The sequence below is a fragment of the Streptopelia decaocto genome, assembly GCF_964273445.1.
Source record: "Streptopelia decaocto genome assembly, chromosome: 13".
Taxonomy (NCBI): domain Eukaryota; kingdom Metazoa; phylum Chordata; class Aves; order Columbiformes; family Columbidae; genus Streptopelia; species Streptopelia decaocto.
The window spans coordinates 3,192,385-3,215,660 of NC_138668.1; the positions used below are offsets into that span (position 1 = coordinate 3,192,385).

General features: G+C 40.5%; 1 protein-coding gene across 1 annotated transcript in view; it reads left to right on the forward strand.

Moving 5' to 3' along the window:
- The window catches only part of SDK1 (sidekick cell adhesion molecule 1), a 373,777-nt gene that overhangs the window by 167,161 nt on the left and 183,340 nt on the right, over nt 1-23,276 (forward strand). The window contains exon 5 of the mRNA XM_082064834.1: nt 16-149. Within this exon, the coding sequence (XP_081920960.1) occupies nt 16-149 (134 nt within the window). The remainder of the gene's footprint in view (nt 1-15; nt 150-23,276) is intronic.

Consider the following 23,276-nt stretch of genomic DNA (forward strand, 5'->3'; position numbering starts at 1 on the left):
CTCTTTCCTAAATAGAGCCATCACACTGGAGAATCAACTGGTGATCCTTGCGACATCAACGACCGATGCAGGAAGATACTATGTCCAGGCGGTCAATGAAAAGAATGGGGAGAACAAGACAAGCCCATTTATTCATCTCAGCGTAGCAAGTGAGTATCCGAATTCCAGGAAACGTGCTGTCATACTGGGGTTGTAGACATATTCACAGAAGTGTATCTGAAGAACAAGAGCCTTGCTTACAAAGGATTGGAACTTTAAAGGGGTTCAACTTTGCCTGGTTGTTTTGGGGCACGTTGAGCTCCTTGTGCTCTCCTGGGGACCTGAGAGAGTATATGCCCTCGACAAATCACCCTCAGAGCCTTTTGTCTGGTGGTTTATTTTGTGCAAGGCAGGTACATGATGATAACCCTCGCTGCTTGTTGTGAAGTTGTGATCATAATTTCTTTTTAATGCAGGGGTTTATAATGCATTGTTTTCCATTGTGCGTAAGTAAACAAGTCACTCTTCCGAGTGAAATTTTATTAATGAGTCTGTTCCCAGTCTATGGCGTTATTTTTACCTGGAGTTATCACAGAGTCCCAGGGAACATGCATTTCGTTGTTATTACTTATTATTTTACATGCTGCAAATTGCATTAACACCTACAGTTATAGAGGCATTCCACGAGGGGCTTTACAGCCAAGGGGAGGGAACAGCAGCGGAGCAATGGGGTCAGCAAGATGACTGCACACTACATATACTAATGCACACATTGAGCAAAAATAGGCTTGTTTAAACTAATGTAAGACATTTAGTAAACATGTTTATATGAAAAATTAATATTCTGAACATGTAGAAAGGTTTGACTCATTTTCTGAGGACAGCTGATAAAGGCATGTTTAATGTATCAGCGAGGTAAGGGAGGGTGTTAGTCCGAGTGAATGTGGAGGTTTCTGGGTTTTACTGTAGAGATTTTTGGGTAAATGGTTGGTGACACGGGCAGCCTGACTGACAGGCTACTCTTATGGGCTTCTAGAAGATGCAAGACTCAGCTCTAGATCAATCGATGTGATGAGATGCTCAAGATCTCTTGATCTTGGGTAGCGTTGGAGTTGAGATGATCCCTATGGCTCTTTTCCTTATGCTAGTAAAACTTGGGAGTTTTTGCTTCTGGGCAGAAAATCCAGCAAATCACTTTTGGAAATATGCTTGTGTTTGTCCGAAGTTCATAAAAAAGCAATATGTTTCTGTGAAACATTTAATTTCTAAGGAAATATACTTTTCCTGCTAAAATTCCTAATGAGATGTCATGGAAGCCCCATGAGTTGGATCACGGGTTGCTGAGGGCAGTAGAAGAGAAAAACCTGTATTTTCTTCCCCGATATGTTTCTAAACCAAATGAACTTCTCAGGGGTTTTCTGTGCATCTTTCTGAAGTGGAAATAATATTCCAAAGCCGCTTGTGAATTCTGGCTGTATTGTGGCATGTAGATTGTAAACATTATTATTTCTGACAGTATAAAGAGGTTTGCTAACACTTTAGTAATTTCATTTTAAAGCAAATTTGTATTGTTTGTATTATGTGACCAATAATGTACTTCCCACTTTAATTTCATATCTTAATTAATGCTGGAAATAGTCTGTGATCATGCATGCAGAACAAGTGCTATGCAAAGCAGAAGGTAATGTGGGCATATGGAAAAGAAAACACTTAAATGGGTGCGGACTTGATACCATGAATGCAAAGTCTATCTGGAATGTGAAAAATAGGAAAGATTAAATGGATAAAATAAATTGAAGAATGAAGCAAGATGGAAAGCCAAAAATGGATTTACTTGTTAGAAAAAATATCAGCCAGTGAGGTTTTCAAATTGTCATCGTGATATCCAGGATTATTAATGCCATGTAGGTGCTGAAGAAAGGCACTGGCTGCAAGGCATTGCAGTGTCTGTCAAGAAAATGAGCTTAACATGGTCATTCTGAACTTTGATCTGAGGAAGAAACTTGTGTGATACATTAGATGGAAGTGAATAAACCTTTTTGGTCCAGTAACACAAAATAATCAGGCAAAAACATAGTCCTGAAGCAATATGCAGAGAATGGCTGCAGAAAGATGATGTATTTTGGGAGAATAATAAAGAATTCCAGCAGGTGTTTGGGAACAGATTGTTAAAGGTACATCCAGGTATGGGAGGTATCACATTGAATCGTCACCGTCTGAATTTTATTAGATGTTGAGAGTGATGACACGTGTCATTTTCCATTAGGACGTGTATAAAATTTAAAAACATTTTAATCAAAATCAAATAAACCGTGAGTAAAGTGGAATATCCAATCTCCGTGTGAGTAGATTATATATTAATTATTGAGTACAACCTTGCTGCATGACTCGGCAAGTGTATTGCCGCTTCCGTGGAGGGCAGAAGGAAAAAGGAGGATAGATAATTCCCAGGGCAGTCATCCACTGAGAACAGTGTTAGATATGCATAGCTTGTTATTCCTTGAAGGATATCGGTGTCAGGCTTGCTCCAGCCTGTAGGAAAAGCAGATTTGCAGAATCAGGTTAAGAGCTGAGAAAGCTGTAAGCTGGCCTGTTCTGGTCCGAAATACAGGCTGACAGGAGGAGGAATGTATAGCCCTGAGGCAGGCAGAAGTGATAGGGCCTTGTATTGCAGATTAAAGTCAAGGCCTTGAATTGTGTCTGGAAGTAAATGGAGTTTGAGAAACATCTGGAAAATATACTGAACTGTCCTTCAGTTAATAACTATATTTGATACATGTTACATAAGAAGATTTGAGGATGTTGAACAAAAATACAGTGAATTCTCTAGTAGGACTCTATGTATTATAGATAAGGACATCTTGTGTCTTACTGGTCTAACCTTGATTCCCAAGCAACGCCAAGTCTTGCATCCACCCATCACTCCCTGATCACAAACACATTGTGCATGGAAGTTGGAAAGGAGCTTGAGAAGAAAGCTCGGTAGCTGGTCAGCGTTGCTTCTGCTGTGTTTGGGTTTGCTTTTCTCTGCGTTCTGAGCTTGGTCAGACATTGAAAATGTAGACATGAGAACGCCTGGGGTTAATGGAAATTAACAGATCTTTAGGGCATCTGGGTGTTTTCAGGTACATAGCAAGAAGATGTGACTGTGTGACAATTCGTTCCGTAAACACGCTTTGCAGTAGAGATGGATTAGCCAATGGATGTGGTCACCCTATAAGAAGATCCAGATGTTGAGCAGTATTTTTCCTTAACAGCCGAGTCTCTAGCTTGGTTAAACACCCGTGCTCTGTGTGCCCACCCTCTAAAAAAACGTGTCTTAATTTGAAAGTCTAGGTCAGCAAAAAGTTCGCAGTGTAAGGTCCAGTCCAACTACGCCTGAAAAAAATGGTCACTTCTTTCAACTGGACATGTTTCCACTGATTTCCAGGGGATTAGATCGTCCCAGAGGTTGAAATAAAAATGATGCCCAACAAGCAACATACTTGGAATAATGTCACATCTGAAATATGTATGAAATATCATAAATTAATTCTAAATTTAAAATGTCTTAAAATCAGTTGAACTGTATACTGAGCTAGTGGAAATCTTGGCGCTATTTTTTAACCATATGTCCTAGCTTTCATGTAAATAACACACAATTTTGGCTGGGAAAATCAGAAAGTCTGAAAGTCGAGAGTTTGGCAACAGAAGTAGTAACAAAACTCAGTTTGCTTTTTGACTCAAATACATCGGTTGCTCCCTGTTGGAACGTCACTATTTTGGAGGATTTCAGTATTAACTCCATTGCTGGAACTTCCTAACTTGACCAGAGAGGTGTGAGATCTAATTATTTACTGAGCCGTTGCAACCTTCAAACCCTCAGCATTCTTTCCTATTTCTATCTATTCAACAATAAATTTGATGATAATATCTTGAATAAGTCCTTAATTCTTCAGGCTTTTTCTTTCCTGCCCATTCCACAGGGATGAAGTGATGCGCTTTCATCTCGCTGGTGTCAGCAGGACACTTGAAGATCAAAGTGTTGATCAAGTGAGGTCATCATAAAACTCATATTTCCTTGAAGGCCATACTACAAGCTAAATTTCTCTAAAATTCTGGTTATAGTATGGAACTTTAAGAAAGAGACTTTTATGTGGTACTTGACTGTAGGTCAAGAAGGTACATCTACTATGTGAAGGTGTTTTTTGGGGGAAAAGGGAGCAGGGGTATTAAGAGCTTCTTAATGAAACTATAAGGTTTTCTAGTGTACAAGTCAAGCATTTAAGAAGCATTTTTTTAGAAGAGGGAGAAAAAAATACTAATAGGGAGCTTTTTATTAGTGTGAGGAGCTGGCTTGAGGTATTTGCAACGTGTGTCCTTGTTACTTTAATACATGAGGATGTGACAAGACTCCGGTGCCACTTTAGAAGAAGTTTGAAAAGCCCTATTGAGTTTTTTCTATTATTAACATCAATGCAACGCTGTGGGCGCGAGCTGCCTTGGCCCCGTCTTAAACCTTTAACAGCGTGCGCTATTTCAGACCTTAGCTGAAGTATTCTATGAAAAAATTGAGAAAGTGTCCCCCAGTAAATGATTTAAATGGCGAGTCTGCAGAAGGTGGGAACGCGTAAGCTGTTCTGACAGCTTAGATGCTCCTGCTTCAATTGGTTTTGCAGCGCTAATCATCTGGAACCGCAATTCGGGGCCTTGCTTCTGGACCTTCTTGTTAAGCTGTGAAATATTGAGATGCGTGTCGCTTCAATAGATTTATTAGTAAATTAGATAGTCTCCAGACCTATTCATAACGGCAGGAGATGCAGAGTGTTCTTCAGGCTGATGTCTTTTTTTTTTTTTTTCTGACGCTGGTTTTGTGAAAACAGAAAACAAGATTGATGGGAATTTTCAAAACCTTGCCAGCCAGCATTTCTGAAGCCTCAAAGATAATAAAGCCAATTATCATTTAATGAAGATAAATTTTTCCCTTGAGCACTGGCAACGCTTAAAAAAATATATATATTAAAAAAAGTTGGGGGTTGAAAATTAAACTCCTGGGTTGGTTGCATTGTAATTAATTTACAATACAAGGGTGGTGTGTTGTTCTGTCCAGGTTCCGCTTGCAACAAGAAGAGTTCTGTGCCCTTATGGCAGATGTAGACATGAGGCTAAACTTTGTCTCCGGTTGGTACCCATTTAATGTGCCAAAGCCCAGATTTCGGAGAAGGGAAGAGTCCCATTTCAGAGAGGTTCTCATGATAGCACAAGATGTTTAGGTCGCTTTCGGTGTCTGTAAAAATGAAATACTCTTTACATTGTTAGGAAAGAAAGTGGGGGAAAAAGTGCCACATTTCCTGTCGGTGTACTTGATAGGATATCACTTTTCACGTCCTTCCGTCAGGTTAGTGAAGAAGATAAGTTTTCAGAGGATTCTGAGCAGACATTTTCCTCTCTGGAAGAGAACATTTCACTAACATAATTTTTCATATTAACCATCAAGGTTTGTTCAAGTCAGCAGATGTTGAGGATCCTTCACGGATATGTTTGAAGCGTAATGCTGCATGAATTTTTCATAGCTGGTTCCATCCTTCAGGTGTAGACAGGAGGTGGGGGGGAAGAAAGAATGGGCTGGAACCCCAGGGAACAGGTATTTGTGCTCTGAGGTCGAATTCACACAAGCTCTATAAACTTGTCAAACTATTTTTAGTTCACGCCAAGAGAATTTACTTGGCTCAGCCTCTCTGGGTCAGTACTGCTGAGGTGAAGTTAGTGCTTCAGTGACGCTTTTTTTTCTTCTTATTTTTTTCCTTTTTATTTTATTTTTTTCTTGGTGGGGGAAGGAGGAGGAATATGGTATGAAATCAAGCCGCATTTGTGTGCGGCTGTTGCACCGTACGTGCCTGAGGTTCTGAACAAATCCTGAGGAAGTCCAGGTTAGCACAGCTCAGCCCTCCGGGCGCTGCTCTTCAGTCGTTCTGTGAAATAACAACATCTCTTTCCTTTCCCGTTTTCTGCCCAGGCTTTGCTTTCTCTTTGTCGAGCAGAACTTCCAGGAGGGACCCTGGTGGTTGTGTCATGGGAGGTTTTGGTGTAGAATCATTTTATATGCATTGCAAGGAAATAACAGATGATGCTCAAGATTTATCAGCCTTCTTGGAATCCAGTTCTCCAGGTCTCTTCCACAATTCTCTACCTTTCTTCTTCTCAAAGGAAAACTTTCCTCACTTTTAACTGTAGTTATACAGAAGGAAATGTGGAGAAATAATAAAGATGAGCCAAGAAACCTCTGTGGCAGCTTGAGCTTGTTTTTGGCGTTACCCAAATATTCTATCAGTGCTCTTTCTGATAAATAGCAAAAATATTGGTTGGTCTCCAATTTTTTCTTCCTCTGGACTATTTTTGATAATACTTATCACCACGCGCTGTGCATTTTTGCATCTACTGTATCTACTGTCTCAGACAACTTGTGTCTCCTCTGCTAGTAGTTTGTGCAATGGAAAGATAATAAAATAAACTTTCTTTTTCCAATCTTACTATTGCGGAGAACTTAAACAGCCAAAATCAGCATAAAACATTAAAATAGTTTCTATAATTTAACTCATTATTTTAACATAGCTTCTCATTATACTTGTCTGTTTATAAGGTTTGGGCTTTTGTGTATGAGAGATCTGGAATGCACCCTCAGCCTCAAAATGCTGGGTTGTCTCCTAAACCCTTTATTTATATCTGACACATTCAATTAATCTCTCCGTATCTCTAATCACTTTTGCTATTACATTCATCGGAGTGATTTGTATCCTATCTCTGTCACTGCTCCGTAATTGATATGTGGAGATAAGAGATTCTTAGAGGACACAAACAAGGAAAAGAGAAAATTGAATTTACCTTGCAATCGTTTTATAAAATGTGACATACATCAATTATACATGCCATCAAGGAAAATGCCATCTTCAACAAACTCTGATGATTTGTTGGAAAACCAACATAAGAGAAATGTCAGAAAAGTTTTCTGGGTAGAAAACTATTGCTAGTTCAACAGATTTTTCAGTTTTACTGATTTGCCTACATTTTTTAAAATAATGCTGTAGAATTTACAAAGAACATATGATTTTTTAGTCAGTGTTTTTCTTTGGTCAGTCTTGTACTAATACTCCAGCATGGAGTAAGATGAAAGGAAACTGCTGAAATAAATATTGTTTTGATCAGACATAAAAAGATGATGTTGGTTACTCAAGGTGGAATCGCCTTTCATGGGCAAAAATGGCAAAATTGATAGTATAGTCCAATTCCAACTTAACTGCATTCTAGAATGAAAATATTTCACAGAATCCCAGAATGTGAGGGGTTGAAGGGCCCTGGAAAGCTCATCCAGTGCAATCCCCCCATGGAGCAGGAACACCCAGCTGAGGTTACACAGGAAGGTGTCCAGGCGGGTTGGAATGTCTGCACAGAAGGAGACTCCATAACCCCCCTGGGCAGCCTGGGCCAGGCTCTGCCACCCTCACCAGGAACAAGTTTCTTCTCAAATTTAAGTGGAACCTCCTGTGTTCCAGTTTGCACCCATTACCCCTTGTCCTACCATTGGTTGTCACCGAGAAGAACCTGGCTCCATCCTCCTGACACTCCCCTTTCCATATTGATCCCCAGGAATGAGTCCCCCCTCAGTGTCCTCTTGTCCAGCTCCAGAGCCCCAGCTCCCTCAGCCTTTCCTCACACGGGAGATGCTCCACTCCCTTCAGCATCTTGGTGGCTGCGCTGGACTCTCTCCAGCAGTTCCCTGTCCTGCTGGAACTGAGGGGCCACAACTGGACACAAGATTCCAGGTGTGGTCTCCCCAGGGCAGAGCAGAGGGGCAGGAGAACCTCTCTGACCTACTGACCACCCCCTTCTAACCCACCCCAGGTACCATTGGCTTCCTGGCCACAAGGGCCCAGTGCTGGCTCATGGTCACCCTGCTGTCCCCAGGACCCCCAGGTCCCTTTCCCCTACGCTGCTCTCTAATAGGTCATTCCCCAACTTACACTGGAACCTGGGGTTGTTCCTGCCCAGATTCAAGACTCTACACTTGCCCTTGTTATATTTCATTAAATTTTTCCCTGCCCATCTCTCCAGCCTGTCCAGGTCTCTGATGGCAGCACAGCTTCCAGTGTCAGCCACTCCTCCCAGCTTGGTGTCATCAGCAAACTTGCTGGCAGTCACTCTATTCCCTCATCCAAATAATTCATGAATATGTTGAATAATACAGGCCCCAGTACTGACCCTTGAACACTCCACTAGATCCAGGCCTCAACTGGACTCTGCCCCATTGACCACGACTCAAAACTTCCAGAGGAGACAGAAGTAGAGGCATTTACAGGCATTTGTAAAGGGTTTTGTGTTTCAGTTCATGCCAGTGTCGCAGTTCCGGAGCTTTAACAGAAGAGCTGTGGAGACTCGCGCATCAGTTCACCCCTTTTGGTCTCTCGAGTCCCATTCTCTGGGCTGTGCTCCTGGGGTATTCTAAGTAGCTGCCTTGAAATCTTTTGCTTTGTTTCCCATTTTTACACAGTTGGATGTATTTAAAGTATGAATTTAACTTATTTAAAATTGTTAAACCCTGCGAACGGTGCTTTTTACCAAGAAAGTAAGAATTTGTAACTTACTGAAGGAAGCCTTAGCTTAAACATTCTATTCTAAAAAATTCACATTTAGAGAAAAATATCCGTGTAATATATAAGTGTGACATCTCTGTGCTGTTCTGTAACGCGACAGGTTGTCCTGGCTGGTCTGTGAACAAGATATAAAGCTGTTGCTTATGAAAATAGTGAGGAACATTTTATGAGACAGATAAACTTGGAGCAGGTAAAGGTTTTCTTAGTCACTCTTCAATTTAGAAAAGTAGTTTAGGAACTAGCTGATGGTGTTCTGCAAACTGTCATTGCATTAGGTAAGCTTGAAGTGTTTTATAAACAACATAGATTAAGAATAAAAATTATGCTCAAAACAGATGTTTAATAGAATAACTTTTGCGCTTACTCAGTTACGGTAAAAGCCTAAATAAGTCCTAAAGGTTGTATTACACATGTTAAAGGTCTGTGTTGCATATTTACAAAAACTAACTTTCATCTCAAGCTTTCACAAACATATGGTTGCTTGAGGATTATCATTTTAAAGATGGTTTTAATTTCTTCTCAATATACATCACAGAACAGGAGAATTGAATCAGGTAGAACCCCATCACCTGTCTGGGTCATCGTCCGGCCGGACAGACGGGATTTGTCTGAGTAATTCCCAAGGTGCAGAAAGCCTGAAAAACCTGTGATTACAACCATAACGGGAGCAAGGTCATCTGTAGAACTTTAAATATTCTTCTTTATATAGAAGCATCATGATAAGGCATTTCTGTTGTTTTGTTCAGTAGGGACCATGAAAGTTACTTATTTATACATTACCTAGGTTTGTCTTTTTAGAATGAGCCTGCTCCAAACTTTAACAGAAGTTTAGTATTTGAAGCTTTTTTAGATTTGAGCAAGAACTCGCTATGAATTTTAAAGGAATATAGAATAATTGGACCTTCCTACCCCATTTGCAATAGGAAGAGAAACTCAGGCTCGATTGTGAGCTGGTCGCTTCTCCTGGTGAACGGAAAAGCTGCATCGATTTCTTGTCCGCTTGGTTGTACCTTGGGAGCTGTAAATTGCCAATCAGGGTGTTCGTTCTCCTTGGTTCTTGTACTACTCGGTTTCACATGTTGTCATTTGTATCTGGGAGTGGTTAAACATCAAAGAAATCCCAGGCCTGGTTTTATTTTATTTATTTATTCCCTCTGCAGACTGTGCTGTAAGGTAACAGAAACGCTGATTTCTCTTTATGTGCAGGCTATTGTCTACAATTTAAAACCCCTTAAAAATAATCCATAATCCAAACCTCTGCGTTTTTATGGTAGATAAATCACTTTAGCTATGGAACATGGGAACGAAGTTACAGCTGCTATAATCTGGGAGAACATCATTGTTAAATGGTGTCTCTTTAAAGCTTTCTGTGATAAAAATGAAGGAATACAGCAGCCAGGAAGGTGCACACAATGTCTTAGTCTCTAAGGGCTTGTTTGTGCAAAATTGTTATTAAATTTTGTCCAGCTCTATTTGCTCCTAAATATGTTTACAAGCTGAAAACAAGTAGTTCACTGCTGTTGTTTGTAGGGAAAATACTGCAGTGGAAACTCTATTGGATGAAGAAGGAAAGACAAGAGTTGTTGTGCGCGGAGGGTATTTGTTTTATTCCCCACTTGTTCCTTACGCACTAAGGAGGGATAAAAAGAAGAGCTTGTTTATTTGCTCCATGTTGGCTCTGTTTTGATCCCCCCTGCAAAGCCATGTGCTCACAAACCTGATTTAGTAAAGGCAGTGAAGGCTTAAAAAGCCGGGAATGTTGTATCTTCTGCAATTGCACATCCAGCGCTGCCTTCACCTGTCCGTGTGGATTTATCAGATCGCTGAGAGTGATACTGTCAGAGCTATTAAAGAAAGTAATTGGTAGCGAGCGATTAAAATTGCAGATGGCCTTTTCAAGGTGATTATGAATATTAAATCAAGTCTGTAAAAGCTGGCTAAAAAGGCCCATGGAACTGAAAAGTGAATATGCTGAGGATAAGCGCATCAAAAGAGGATCTCGCAGGTGCGCTGTGCTCATCCAGACGCCCCCCCAACCAATCAATCCATCAACCAACCAGCCGAAAAAAAGCCCAAGAAGTAAAAGAATTCAAGTGGACCTATTGTAAAATATCTGCCTTTTTAGGCTGTAAATCCCTCTGTGCAGAGAACCTATAGCATCTCACTCCTCTTCATGTAGAACGTTATCCCAGCTCCGTTGCCGTCACCGTTGAGCAGCGGTAGGTCTGCAAAGTCCCCTCTGCTGCACGATTCTGGGGCATTAATAGGGAACTTTTCCTGTTCTTTTCCATTTTTAAGAGATTAATGACAAATCTTCCTTTTCACATCACCCTGGAACAAGGCCAAGAAATACTGTGTGGTGACTTCATGTCATTTGGTGAACTTTGTCTTTTTTTTTTTTTTTTTTTAGCTGAAAAATGTTCATTGTGTTCCATAACTTAAATGGGAACTTGAGATGCAAATGAAGATAAAGGTAGAGAAAGCTGAAAAATAGATGTTTTCATTTTGAGCCCTGCTTACTTACATGTGTATTTTAATACAAGTGCAGAGAGCTTTCACATATGTCTAAATACCTTGTGAACTTGGAGCCTGAGGGGTTGTTTTCTTGTGCGTATTGTGATTATAGACTCATCACTTTGGGACCAATTTCATGCTTTCAAACAGAAGAATTTTGCATGGTTACTTATACTTCAACATATTATTGTTGTATTGATCTCTAACTTCATGCTGACCTAAATCTGCTCTTAAACTGTAAAACACCATGGGATTCATTGTAAAGATTTCTACAGATGTATTTTGCGACTATTGTTTGTTATCTTGGGTGTGACAGGAATCATTTGTTTAATCATTTGAGGAGCTTTTTTCCCCTTCTGGTAATATTTCTACTTACCTGAGGTTTGTGGTCATTGTTATGTTAGTGGTTTTGATGCATATTGATTCCTCACCTAAATTAATATTTCACTTACAGATGTCCCTTTAGTAAATTTGATAGAGATTTCTTCTTATTCCACTACAATAATGCTTATTTCTAACCATATTGGTTCAGGAACTGGTCCGTGGCCTCCTTGACAAAAACATTTGTGACATGCAAGTATTTTTAAAATATATTCTAAAAAACTACTCATTTAGTCAATGCAGCAGGTGTGTTTTTAAGAGACATGTTGTCTAAACAGATGCCCAGCACTTCCCTTTAACTGTGGAAAGAAAAGGTTGACCTTTTAATGCAAATAGTCAATACCCAAGAAGTTACGAGGAATTAGAAAGGAGGAGTATTTTTTCCAATTGAAGGAAGCAATCCCTTACAATTACAATATGTTGTTTATCCACCCTCAATACAATATGTAAATTTTAACTCTTCAAGAAGTGTATTTTATGAAACACAAGCACAATAAACGTGTCGGACTGTCGGAAACTGAAAGCATCTTGATAGAATTGGGTTTATCAGTTACCCCTTTGCTTTTTGGAAAGGATTTGATTACTTTCTTTTTCTAGGATTAATACAGCATGTTGTAACTTTGAAAACCAGTACTGTTGGCCACATCATCAGCAAACGCAGACTCGCGTTAAACGTGATGAGAAGTGGAAGACGCTGCCTTTGATTTCAATTGTGACTGCCAGATCTGATATCTTCATTGATGAAGAGGGCAATTTGCACTTTGTAGGCTAATGAGGAGAAATATTATGGAATTTGGCAGACCTTTTTGAACTCGATAGCGACTGCTGAATTCCTGTCTTGAGTATAATGCAGAATTTATTTTGAAAAAGCGGGTCTGGGATGGTTAGACGTTGTTGTTGAAGCTTTAATGGTGCTGATGCCCTGCCCGGCACCAGAGCCGCAGGAGCAGCCAGCTGGGCTAATTGCTCACGGCATTTCTTTTCATGGATTAAAGATGGAAAAAAGTGTAATTTAAAAAATTCACAGCTAAGTTTTATTTTGTGTTTTAGAAGGTCGTTACAAATGCTTTCAAAGGGTGTTTGTCATGCAGGACATGCCAGAGCTCTCATATGTGTGGCAGTATGAGACACGGGCACGTGTGCTCGCAAAGAAGGATGAAATAGCGCTGGTTATCAGGAGTTGATGGTTGTCAGAAGCAGGTAGAGTGTTTTTCTTGGTTCATTCTTTCACTGCATATACTAGAGGAGACGTTTTTAATTTTGTCAAAATATTGTGAAGTTGTGAAACTTAGAGTTTATGAATTTACTGTGAATAATGACCAAGCTGTTTTCCTCCAAGCTTGTGCTAACACTGTTTGTTTAAGGCTACTTCTTTTCAGAACTACGTTTTGCTACTTTTAAAGCAGTGAGACTGTTTTCTGGATAAGATGACCCTGTGTTTAGAGGTTTACAAAGTCAGATGACAGGACTCCATTGCAAACTTTAAGATTGGGTTTTAACAAGTCAATTATCCTGGCTTATTTTTGTGCGGATCTGGTACTTCATTTTGGTTTAATTTCATAACATCATAAGCATCCTTGATGACTTCCTAGTACCTTAATACAGCACTTGCTTCATGACACAGTGTACAGTGGAACGGGAAATACAAAATTCATTCTGTGTTCGTGCTGAAGACGTTACATTTGTCATCAATCTTATCTTTAACTAGGTGGTACTTTTTCAATAGTCATCAAAAGTAAATATGATTTACCTAAGTGATATTTTCAGTCATATCTCTTAATGAGAATTTTCCAAAGTAAACTTAACCTTCACGGTGCAGCCTGAGTTATATGACTTCTAGAAACTCTTTTGAATGAGTGCAAACAGCAAACTTGTCTGTTCTGATGACTCTTCCGACTCCAGTAGAAATAGTCTCTGGAAAAATAGTGGCGTATAGTTAAATGACTTTGCAGTTTAGCTCATTTTAGCTTCCTATTATGTTTTTCAGACATAGCGATTGAATTAAAAATAGGGAGGGAAAATACAGTTATTATAGACAGCGTGTGTTGTAAAGAACAGGGTATTTTGTGAAATCTGCCAGCTTTTGAAAGCTGTGACCAAAGCCTCCCTTTCTTCCTCTGTGAGGATACAGTGGTGTGTTTTCAGTGGTCTCCATGTCCTTAACAGCAGTGAACTCATGGTTAGAACAAGGTAAAGGTGATCAGAATAGCACAATCGATTTAAGGGGGAGAGGGGTTTGCATCAAACTTGCCTTATGCTGACTGTGTCCTCCGCACACGCAGCAGTGGGAGAGGAGGGGGCTCACCTGCAGAGCCGGAGCTGTTCCTTTTGATGAGCCCTTAAGAACAATGTCAGGTATCTCTCCCTTTCATCCTTCATCACCACAGGAACTTTAAAATCCGTGGTTCAGAAAGGAAACCTGGGTAGCAGTCTCTGGAAACACGCAGAGCTCACCAAAACTGCATGATAGCTAATACAAAATTTCAATGAAAGCTGCAGATCCGGATTGAGGGGAAGAATGCACTGAACCGCGTACGGCTCCAACGCATCACTTCCATCAGCCTTGAAGAAGATGGGTTCTTTCCGCCCACCAAGGATGAATTGCATCCAATCCATTCAAAAATTACCAAGTAAGCTTAGGAAAGAATAAGAATCCTTTGTAACTCACAGCACATTACTATTATAAATAATTCTCATCTTGTCATTTTGCTCTGGTTTTGCCAAACCTTGAATTTTGAAAACAGCATAATTTAGTTGTTTATGTGGTTAAGGATTTATGGGATTCTGATTCTCGTTCACGAGGTGTGTGGGGGGGTGTGAATTCTTTTTTACAATATGCCACCATGATCCTGAAGTAATTCGGAGATTGATTTGTAAAACATTCTGAATCAATTAAGGCTTTAATCAGCAAGCGGCAAACTTCAGATGGCTCGTTGGGCTAATTTTACCATCTCCTATCAACATGAGCCTAAGCTGGAAAAAGAAAACAATTAAGGGGATGTAATTATCTGTCCTGATTACTGAATTAGAAGAGTTTGTGTTTATTCTGTTGCTATGTAAAAGGAGAAATTTGCTTTGAAAAACCATTTGAGGCAGCTACTAAATTGCCAAGGGTTTGCAGGGCGCAAGGTAGGTGTTCTGTAGGACGGTTTTGGAAGAGGTCTGCAGTCAAGACCTGCCACACGAGTACTGTGTGTGGAGCTTTGGAGGCTGTTGACATGTCCGTCATATGCTACTCATGATGTAGTAGTGAGAGTATTTTTACTCCCTGTGCTTAAGATTAGTTTGGATTTTCAAGGCTGAGTCTCCTCTACAGTTACTTGTCCAAGCGTGTATCTGGTGCTTGTGTCTACTGATCACAAACCATCCTCCTATTACTAGAAGGCAGGAATCAATTTTTAAGTACTCATACAGTGACAACCTTACTAGAAAACAGGGAGGGAATGGCATCTCCGCATGACTGAACTGTCTAATCATCCTATGGTGGTGTCTTGCTGGTACCGAGTGGAATTACCTGGATTTGCTTGACTTTAATTGAGAATAGCATATAGAAATATACCAAACTTATTACATAATGCTTTCTCAAACCAGACTCGTAGGTTTGGTAGGAATTTTATTTTCAGCTTAGCAGAGCCATAAATACAGATTTATGACAGACCTTTGCTTACCCCTTCTGTCCTGCCAGGTCTGATCAGAATCCACAAATTGCATAAAACCTCTCCTAAACCCCTGGCTTACAAGGCTAGTGTAATTTCTGTTTGAATATTTAGCAGAATGTTAATCCTGACATATTTAGGTGCCGCGCTGAAGGATTGTTGCTGCATTCTGTGCAAAGTTCAGAATAAATGCCCAGAACTGCAGTGAGTTATAGGTCAATTACAGTAATTGGAAGGAAAAGTAAACAAGAAACCTTAGTAGTATCGAGCAGGAGTGATACCTCTAGTTTTTATTAATGAGCAGTAAACAAACCTGTCACCAATCGCTGATTTTGAAAAATGTGCCATATAACTTACTTGTATAAATGGTTTCATTTCCACATAGCGTATGTGTCTCTTGGTAGCACTGGGTTTATTAAATACCGTTGGAAAAAATTCTCAGTGGAATGAAATTAAAACTGTCATCTTAAGAAACTGAACTTTATTTAAGCAGCAAGAGATAAGACTGCCTCATCCACATTTACTTTACAGAAGGTTGATTTTATAGTGTTGGTGCTACTCAATTAATGGCTTAGTATATTTTGAAACTTAAGTTATTATGAAATAAACTAAAAGTACGGTCACTGTACAAATATAAATTACATCCTATCTGCTAGAACACACTGGTGTAAAGGCCCAACCAGTCCCTCATTTATACAGTATCACGTAAATTAGAGTTTAATAGTATTGTAATTTATGCAGATTTAATAAATATATTTGACTTTTGGAGCAATAAAATGGGTTATGGCATTACCGTAAAGGTAATTATTGCTGGTGTTGTCTGCTGCATTTCATTTTTAGATTAAGAAAATCCATAATGATAGGCACGTTTGAGAGAAATACACGATGGTCCCCAAGGACCCTTCGTGTTCCTCTCAATTCGATCCCGTTTGCTGTCTGGGGTTGCTGGGTTATGTTGCTTCTAGCAGGGTCCTCCATGAACATCACCCCACTCTTCAGAGACAAGAAATAACTGTACTTGTATTAGTTACCTTTGTTACCTAGTCTGCCTGGATGAATAGGTAAATTTTTGCAAGGACAAGTCTTTGGAGACCTTTATGTTGCCAAAGCCAACCCAGCACAGGACAGGAGGGGGGAAAATTACATTGTTCTTCTGAAGAGTATGGAATTTCTTCAGATAGAAGAAATGACAGCTTGCTTTTCTCCAGCTATATGAGCTTACAGAGTGCAGCAGGACAGATAATCATCAGCGTCGTTTCCTTGCACAGCTTCACAAATCTAACAGAGCGCGTGTTTAAAACTGAGAATTCGTTGCATTTGCGGAATGCTGTCTGGGTTACTGAAAATGCAGGAGTAGGCCGAGGACGTATCTCTAGGCTTACATAAATATCCCACAAAGCAGAGTTTAGTGATTAGGAGGCTGGAGAGAACAAATCGCAGAGTAAAATAGTTCCAAAGTAAAGGTATGCCCTTACCTGCAAGGATGTACAAGATGGTTTAAATTATGTTAAACTCATCTGAGGCTTTAAGTGCTATTGACAAGTTGTGTATCCACTCGCTGTGCACCCTGAGGCCTAAGTGGACAGAGATTTCTTAACGTATTGAAGTTTCAGACTGTAACCCAGTTTGGCATCTACAGTACAGATGTGCTTTGCTCTCAGACCACCTGAGCAGTGTGGGTATCACCGCGAATTTGCCAGTAGTAATGTGATTATGAAGGTATCGTGGACTTACTGTGAGAAGAGTCAGCAGTGCTGTGGCTGTAGTAACATTCTTATTTTAGCATCATCCAAACTCCCTGTTAGGTCTTACACCATTCAGATAAATATGTTGCAGTGGAATTGTTTTGTGTAGAAGGTAGTCCATATTATTCTAACAGTCTTCTGTGCAGGTTCTTAAAATGGGAAATACAGTGGCTGAGGAATCTTATTTAAGAAAAACAAATCTAAGGGTGGATCCGTTGTATGTTTCTTTGGGTTGTTGACCTGAATTCTCACTGATAGTATCTATCCTGAAAACATTCCAAAAAATTGTTGTCTTCCTCATAGGATTCTGAAGTTTTTAATGGAAAGGATCTGTTTGAGCAGATTACCATGGTAGTGTAGGATGGAGAAGAGATTTGTGTGAGATCGGGAAATGTCTGGAGCGAGTATCTTGAGCAAGAGAGAAAATTGCGGTAGGCAATGAACGGGTAGGAGGGCAAGGGGTCTGTGCCAGAGCTGGATTCCTCTCTTGTGTTGACGGACACACAACATTTTTGACAAATGTCATATCAAGAGATGAAAAAACACGTTTCTTAAATAAACAAGGTTAGAGAAGCTGCTTTTCTAATGACTGAGAGAAAGGCCAGTCTGCAGTCAGTCTGCTCCTCTAGTAACCAAAGGGCAAATAAATGTTAAAGCTGATTTCTCCCAGACACAAAGAGCAGATTATTGAGAATGGGGAGTGTAAGCAGAGTTCCTACCTCACCTGGTGAAACAGCATTAGCGGCGCAGGTTCTTGCCTACCGTGACTACCACAAGGTTTCTTTATTTACTGGCTGGGTCATGATGTATGTTAACAGGCATCTTGTCTACAGGAAATCCAGGTGCTCTCTCTTCTTTTTCCTCTCCTGACTAGATGCAAAAGGTCAGAAGAAAAGCAGCAATGGGAATTCTTGCTGCCAGCACAAGTCGCTCTTGACTCTGTCTGCATCAGTACCACAGACTTTAATTTCCTTTACACTGAGCTAAGGTTAGGCTCACTTAAAGGTCATTCTCTGTGCAATAGGGTTTGTTTTGTTTCGCCATTTGTTTTATTTATTGAAAACAGTATATTTCCTAAGAAGCAAAGTTGTTTTCCCTGCTATTACCTCCCCTCTTCTTAAGTTGCTTTTGAAAGGTGTTTCATTACTTGCTAAGCTCTAAAGTGATTTTTCTGATAGTGATAATATCAACTTGCAAAATCTTTGAGCTGGGAGCGTTTTCATCTTGGAAGTGCAATAGTGCTTGTTGCATAAAGAGATGGTGACATTTGGAATTAACCCTGCTCTTGTTAAGTCCAGTTTTGACAGAACCCTGAAATTATCCTGTTATCTGTCAGCTCCATCAGATTCTGGAGATAAACTCCACCATACATCAGACAAGACCAGTGCTGTCATCATACAGTTTTCTTTGGGAAGTCAAGTGTTTTCTTTTATCAACTAATTTCAGAAAGAATAATTTTGAAGTCTTTTAAATGGGATGTTTGGCTTAGAGATCATATTGTTAAAAGTTAGAAGCCATCCACATTTGACATTTTTTTTATGATGTAATAAATATCGACTGCTGGTGAGAAGCCTGAACACTCTTCTTGCACCACCCATTTTGGAAAACATTTGAATAGAATGTAACCATGTCTCTGTGTGCTCAGAAGGGAACAAAGGCAGACTTCTCTCTCCCACTTCATTCCAAGAATGGCGCTTCCTCCCAATATTCCTTAATTAAAAAAAGAACAGACCACTATTCAACTCCTCTCAAACCACATGCCCATAAAGGAGAGATTTGTCTGTGTGAGATGTAAGCACAAAACACTGAATAGAGTTTATAATAATCACAGCAGGACTTTTAAAAGGAGCAGTCCTTTGTTCCCATGTCAGAGCAGAGCGCGATGTCTCTTGTTATTTCCAACCCGTTAGTTCCGTCTCTTTTAACGTGGCTTTTCCTGATGCTGTGCAATGATTCCACTTGTTTTTCTTTGCTAGGCTAAGGCTCTGAAAGCAGAGACAAAGCTGGAGAGAGGTATGTGTCGAGAATCTGCTTTGTTGCAGAGTCCCAGAAAGCTATCTGGGGATACCTCTAAATTGGAAAAGGACTTTACGTCTGTCTGACCGCTCCGTGCCATCCCGCCTCTGTCCACACGAACGATCGGCCTTAGTCGTCTTGTTCGCTCGATAGGTTCTGCACTGTCTTTTTTGTTTGTGGTTAATATAGCCTGTTTCCTCCTCTTCCTCTCCCTCCCCTTTTTCAAAACAAACACTGCCATGCTTGAAGCGCTTCTCTCGCTTTTAGAAAGTTAGAGGCCGAGATGGAGCAGAGCGGTGATCTGATTAAAGTGGTTAAAACTATATACAGAACGCATAATTAACCTTTGCCCTGGCTGTTGTGGGGAGCTGATGCATGGAGCTGATACCGTATCTCTCCATGGCCGCAGACGTATGCTACAGGACCATTTATTTATTATATTTTTTTCCTAGAGAACTTTAATCGCTTGAGATAAAGAGCCAGGAGAGGGAGATCAGGACTGTATTAAGCCTCTCAATGGCTTTATAATTTCCTCACTATTCTGCTGCTGGTAATCAAGAAAAATAATGCTGGCTTAATCCTGGACGCCAAGGTCAATCATCCCTGAGCCTTTTGATAGCGAGGGTGTCATTATGAAAAGATTTTTTAATGAACGTAATTTTCATGGCGTACTTTGGGGCTGGCCGCCCGTATGTGATTTCTTGTTCTTGATGGAAGAATATGTCTTGGTTGGAGTAATAATTGGCCCATTTTGATCATTTTCTAGCAGCTGGTTAGGGCAGCAGGATGGCTGCAGCACACAAAAGGGGATTTTGGAAGATGCTGGGGGAGAGAACGGCACCAATCAGCCGGGGCTTGTGCGGGCGCCGTGGGGAGGCGGTTTGTGGGGGTGGGCAGGGGGTGTCACGATAGTGGGGAAAACATGGGCCTGTTCTCATTAGGTCTTAATGTGCCGGACAGACACACAAATGTAGAGAGGCCACTGGACCCCAGGATCTGTTGTGACTTCAATCTGCTACAATTTTAGTTCTAAAAAAACAAAACCAACAAACAAACAAACAACCCCCCCCAAAAAAAAACAACAAAAAGCACAAAGGCAAAACAACCAAACAGCAAAAATCAAAACCAAACCACAAACAGAAAAACCCCCACAACCTTCAGAAGTCATTTTTTGCTGTTTCTACACTAAGGTGAAAAAGCTTTTTAGCTCTTTTTTTTTTTTTTTCTTTTGAAAGCTGACATTCTGAACACCTTAAAAATGTGATGCTGTGAATAATGCTGCTTACCGTCACATTTAACTTAATTCTGCAGCGCTTTCAAGATTAGAAGTGGTGAGAGATACGTCTGTCACCAGAACTGAAGTCTAAAAGTGCTAAAAAGGCAGAGCTGCCACTCGTACAGAAGTTGCTGCTCATACGAGGCTCATCTCATGAGAAAACCTATCAGCTGTATTTGTGTTGGGAGAAAAAGGTGTTAGGGAGTTTTCAGTCTTACCCTATAGCCAACATTTTGGTTATTCCTATGAGATTGCTGTGTGTTCTTGCTTCTCACGTTCATGGTTGATAACATCTAACAGTTAAGAAATGTGCGGAGGATATTGAAGTCAGTGGGAGTTTAAAATCAAATTTGAAAAGATCCTCCCAAACCACGACATCAGTGGATGCTCCGTTTCACAGGGACCCTCAGCGTGCCAGGCTCCCCATCGCTGGCTTCTCACAGAAACACGTTAAATAAGAGCTGAAAAACCAGACACACACTGAAGCAGAAAAGGATAAAATCCATGTTAAGATTTTCACTTAATCCACTAAAAGCCAAGAATTCAAAGGAAAAGGCTTTTTATTCCACAGTTCTGTTACGTTAAGTGCTATTGCATGGGAGTTGTTCTGCCTGTTGCCTGGGAGCTGAGCAATTGCTGAGGTACTTGATCAGGCCTTTAAAGCTCAAACTTTCAAGGTAGAGGTGACAAACCTCCTCTTAGATTTTTCTTGAGATAACATACATTGTTTTATCTCCGCGGTGAAAGTTTTTGGGTTGTTTCATAGCAGTCAATTTATCCACAGGCAAGATGAATTATGTGTTCTATAATATCTTTATTTTTTGTCTCTCTGAGGGAGAAATGGTGTTTTACAGCATCACAGCCCCCCAACAAAAACCAAACCAAAAAATACACAGAAATCAACCAAACAACAAAAAAACCCCAACACAAGAGCACATCACCACCACCACAACACCAAAACCCTAATGGTTATTTGAGCGATATGTTGATGTGACCAAAGCAAACAGTAGTTATTCTTCTGCACAATACATTTTTGAATGCAATGTTGTATTTTAAATGAACCCAATTATAAAAGCAGCTGAAATATTTATAGTACCTGACTAGAGCTGAAATATAGCCCTTTTGTTTTCTAAATAATGCAATTCTCTTTGTCCATATCCTTCCATACTGGAAATCATTGTTCTTTTTTCTACACGTTTGGAAAATGAAATGGATGTGAGCAATACTTAATAACTTGTATAGGACATACCATTCAAGTCCCAAAGAGCGCGCCAGCTTTATTTGATTTGCTGCTTTTGTTGTAGCAGCATCTTAAACTACAATACAATGTACAAGACCTGGACTCCAAAATCACTTCCATTGAAATACAAAAGTTACACCGAGCAGAAATGACAGCCACTTAGTCTGGTGTCACAGTTTAGATAAATGATTAAAAGGGGCTTAATTATTGTTGTTTGATTGGGGAAAAGAAAAAAATTCTATTAACTGAATTTCTCTGCTTTGTAATTCTCACTTTCTTTCCTATAGAGAAGCAACTACTACTAAAAATTAGGCTGTTCCTTTAGATCCCCACCTCCTGGAGGAGTTTTGCTTTAGGCCATAGATGCCGGTCGCTTGTTAATTCCCCAGAAGCTCCTCAGAAGTGCCAGGGGCCAAGGCCATCGTTGCTAATCTGATTGATTTGGTTTGTTAGGAAACAAAACCGAACCGCGTTGCTGTTTTCCCATGGAGTTCTCAGCGCTCCCGAGCAGCGCGAAGACAAACTCCGAACGCGGCGCTGGGGCGGGCAGGGGCTCTTCTGTCATTAATAGAGACTCCGGCAACCGGTGAGGCTTCCTCGTCTCATTTTCAGCCTGGAATCTGGGTTATAATGAAGAAATAATGTTCCTGGAAGGGAATGCTGGCTAGATAATTTTAAGGAAGAGGAATATTTCTGAAATATGGAGAATTTTGGTTCTGGCTGTATTAAACTGTGTGAGTGATATAGCGCTGCGTTTGATAATTTCTGATGCGAACTGATTAGTAATTAGGTCTGTTGTTGCTGTGTTGCCAGAATTAGGATGGCTAAAAAGAGCTGTGTTTATGCTTTATTTCACCTGCGGAGAATGGATAAACAGGAAAAAATGAAGTTTTCTCTGCAGTGTTTAATAAGAGGATGTGTTCTTATATCCAGTCATGTTTCAACAACCTGCTGAGCTGGGAGGAATTAATAATCATGGAATCACAGGGTGATGAGGCTGGAAGGCTCCTCTGGAGTCCAAGCCCCTGCTCGATCAGGACTGTGTCCAGTTGGGTTTTGAGCATCTCCAAGGATGGAGCCTCAGCTGAGGCTGAGGGAGCTGGGCTTGTTTAGTCTGGAGAAGAGGAGGCTCAGAGGTGAGCTCAGCACTCTCTAGAACTACCTGAAGGGCAGTTCTAGCCAGGGGGGATTGGGCTCTTCTCCCAGGCATCAGCAATAGGACAAGGGGCCATGGGCTTCAACTCTGCCAGGGGAAATTTAGGCTGGATATTAGGAAGAAATTCTTTACACAGAGAGTGGTCAGGATTGGAATGGCTGCCCAGGGAGGTGCTGGACTCACCGGCCCTGGAGGTTTTTAAACTGAGATTGGACATGGCGCTTAGTGCCATGATCTAGTAAACAGACTGGGGTTGGACCAAGGGTTGGAGTGGATGATCTCTGAGGTCTTTTCCAACTTTTCTGTCTTTTCTGTGATTCTGTGTGATTCAACCTATCTGGGCAACGTTTACAAGTGTTTGATCACCCTGTCAGTAAAAAAAAAAATATTTCTTATGCTTAAACAGAATTTCTTGTATTTCAGTCTGTGCCCGTTGCCTTTTTCTCTATCGCTGGATCCTGCTGAGAAGATAATATCAGTTTACAGTTGTTTTCTCTGCAGTTTGTTATGAAGGCGGTGGGTGAAGCTCCCATTCAGAGCAGAGCGGAGCCAACACCGAGCTTGTTTTCTTATTGTCATCACACGCTGAATTCTGCTCTCCCGTAGCCCAGATGTCATTGGCAGCATTCAGCACTAAAAGCAAAAAAAGAAACATAATGAGCTGTGCCCTGCAGAGTAGTTACGTG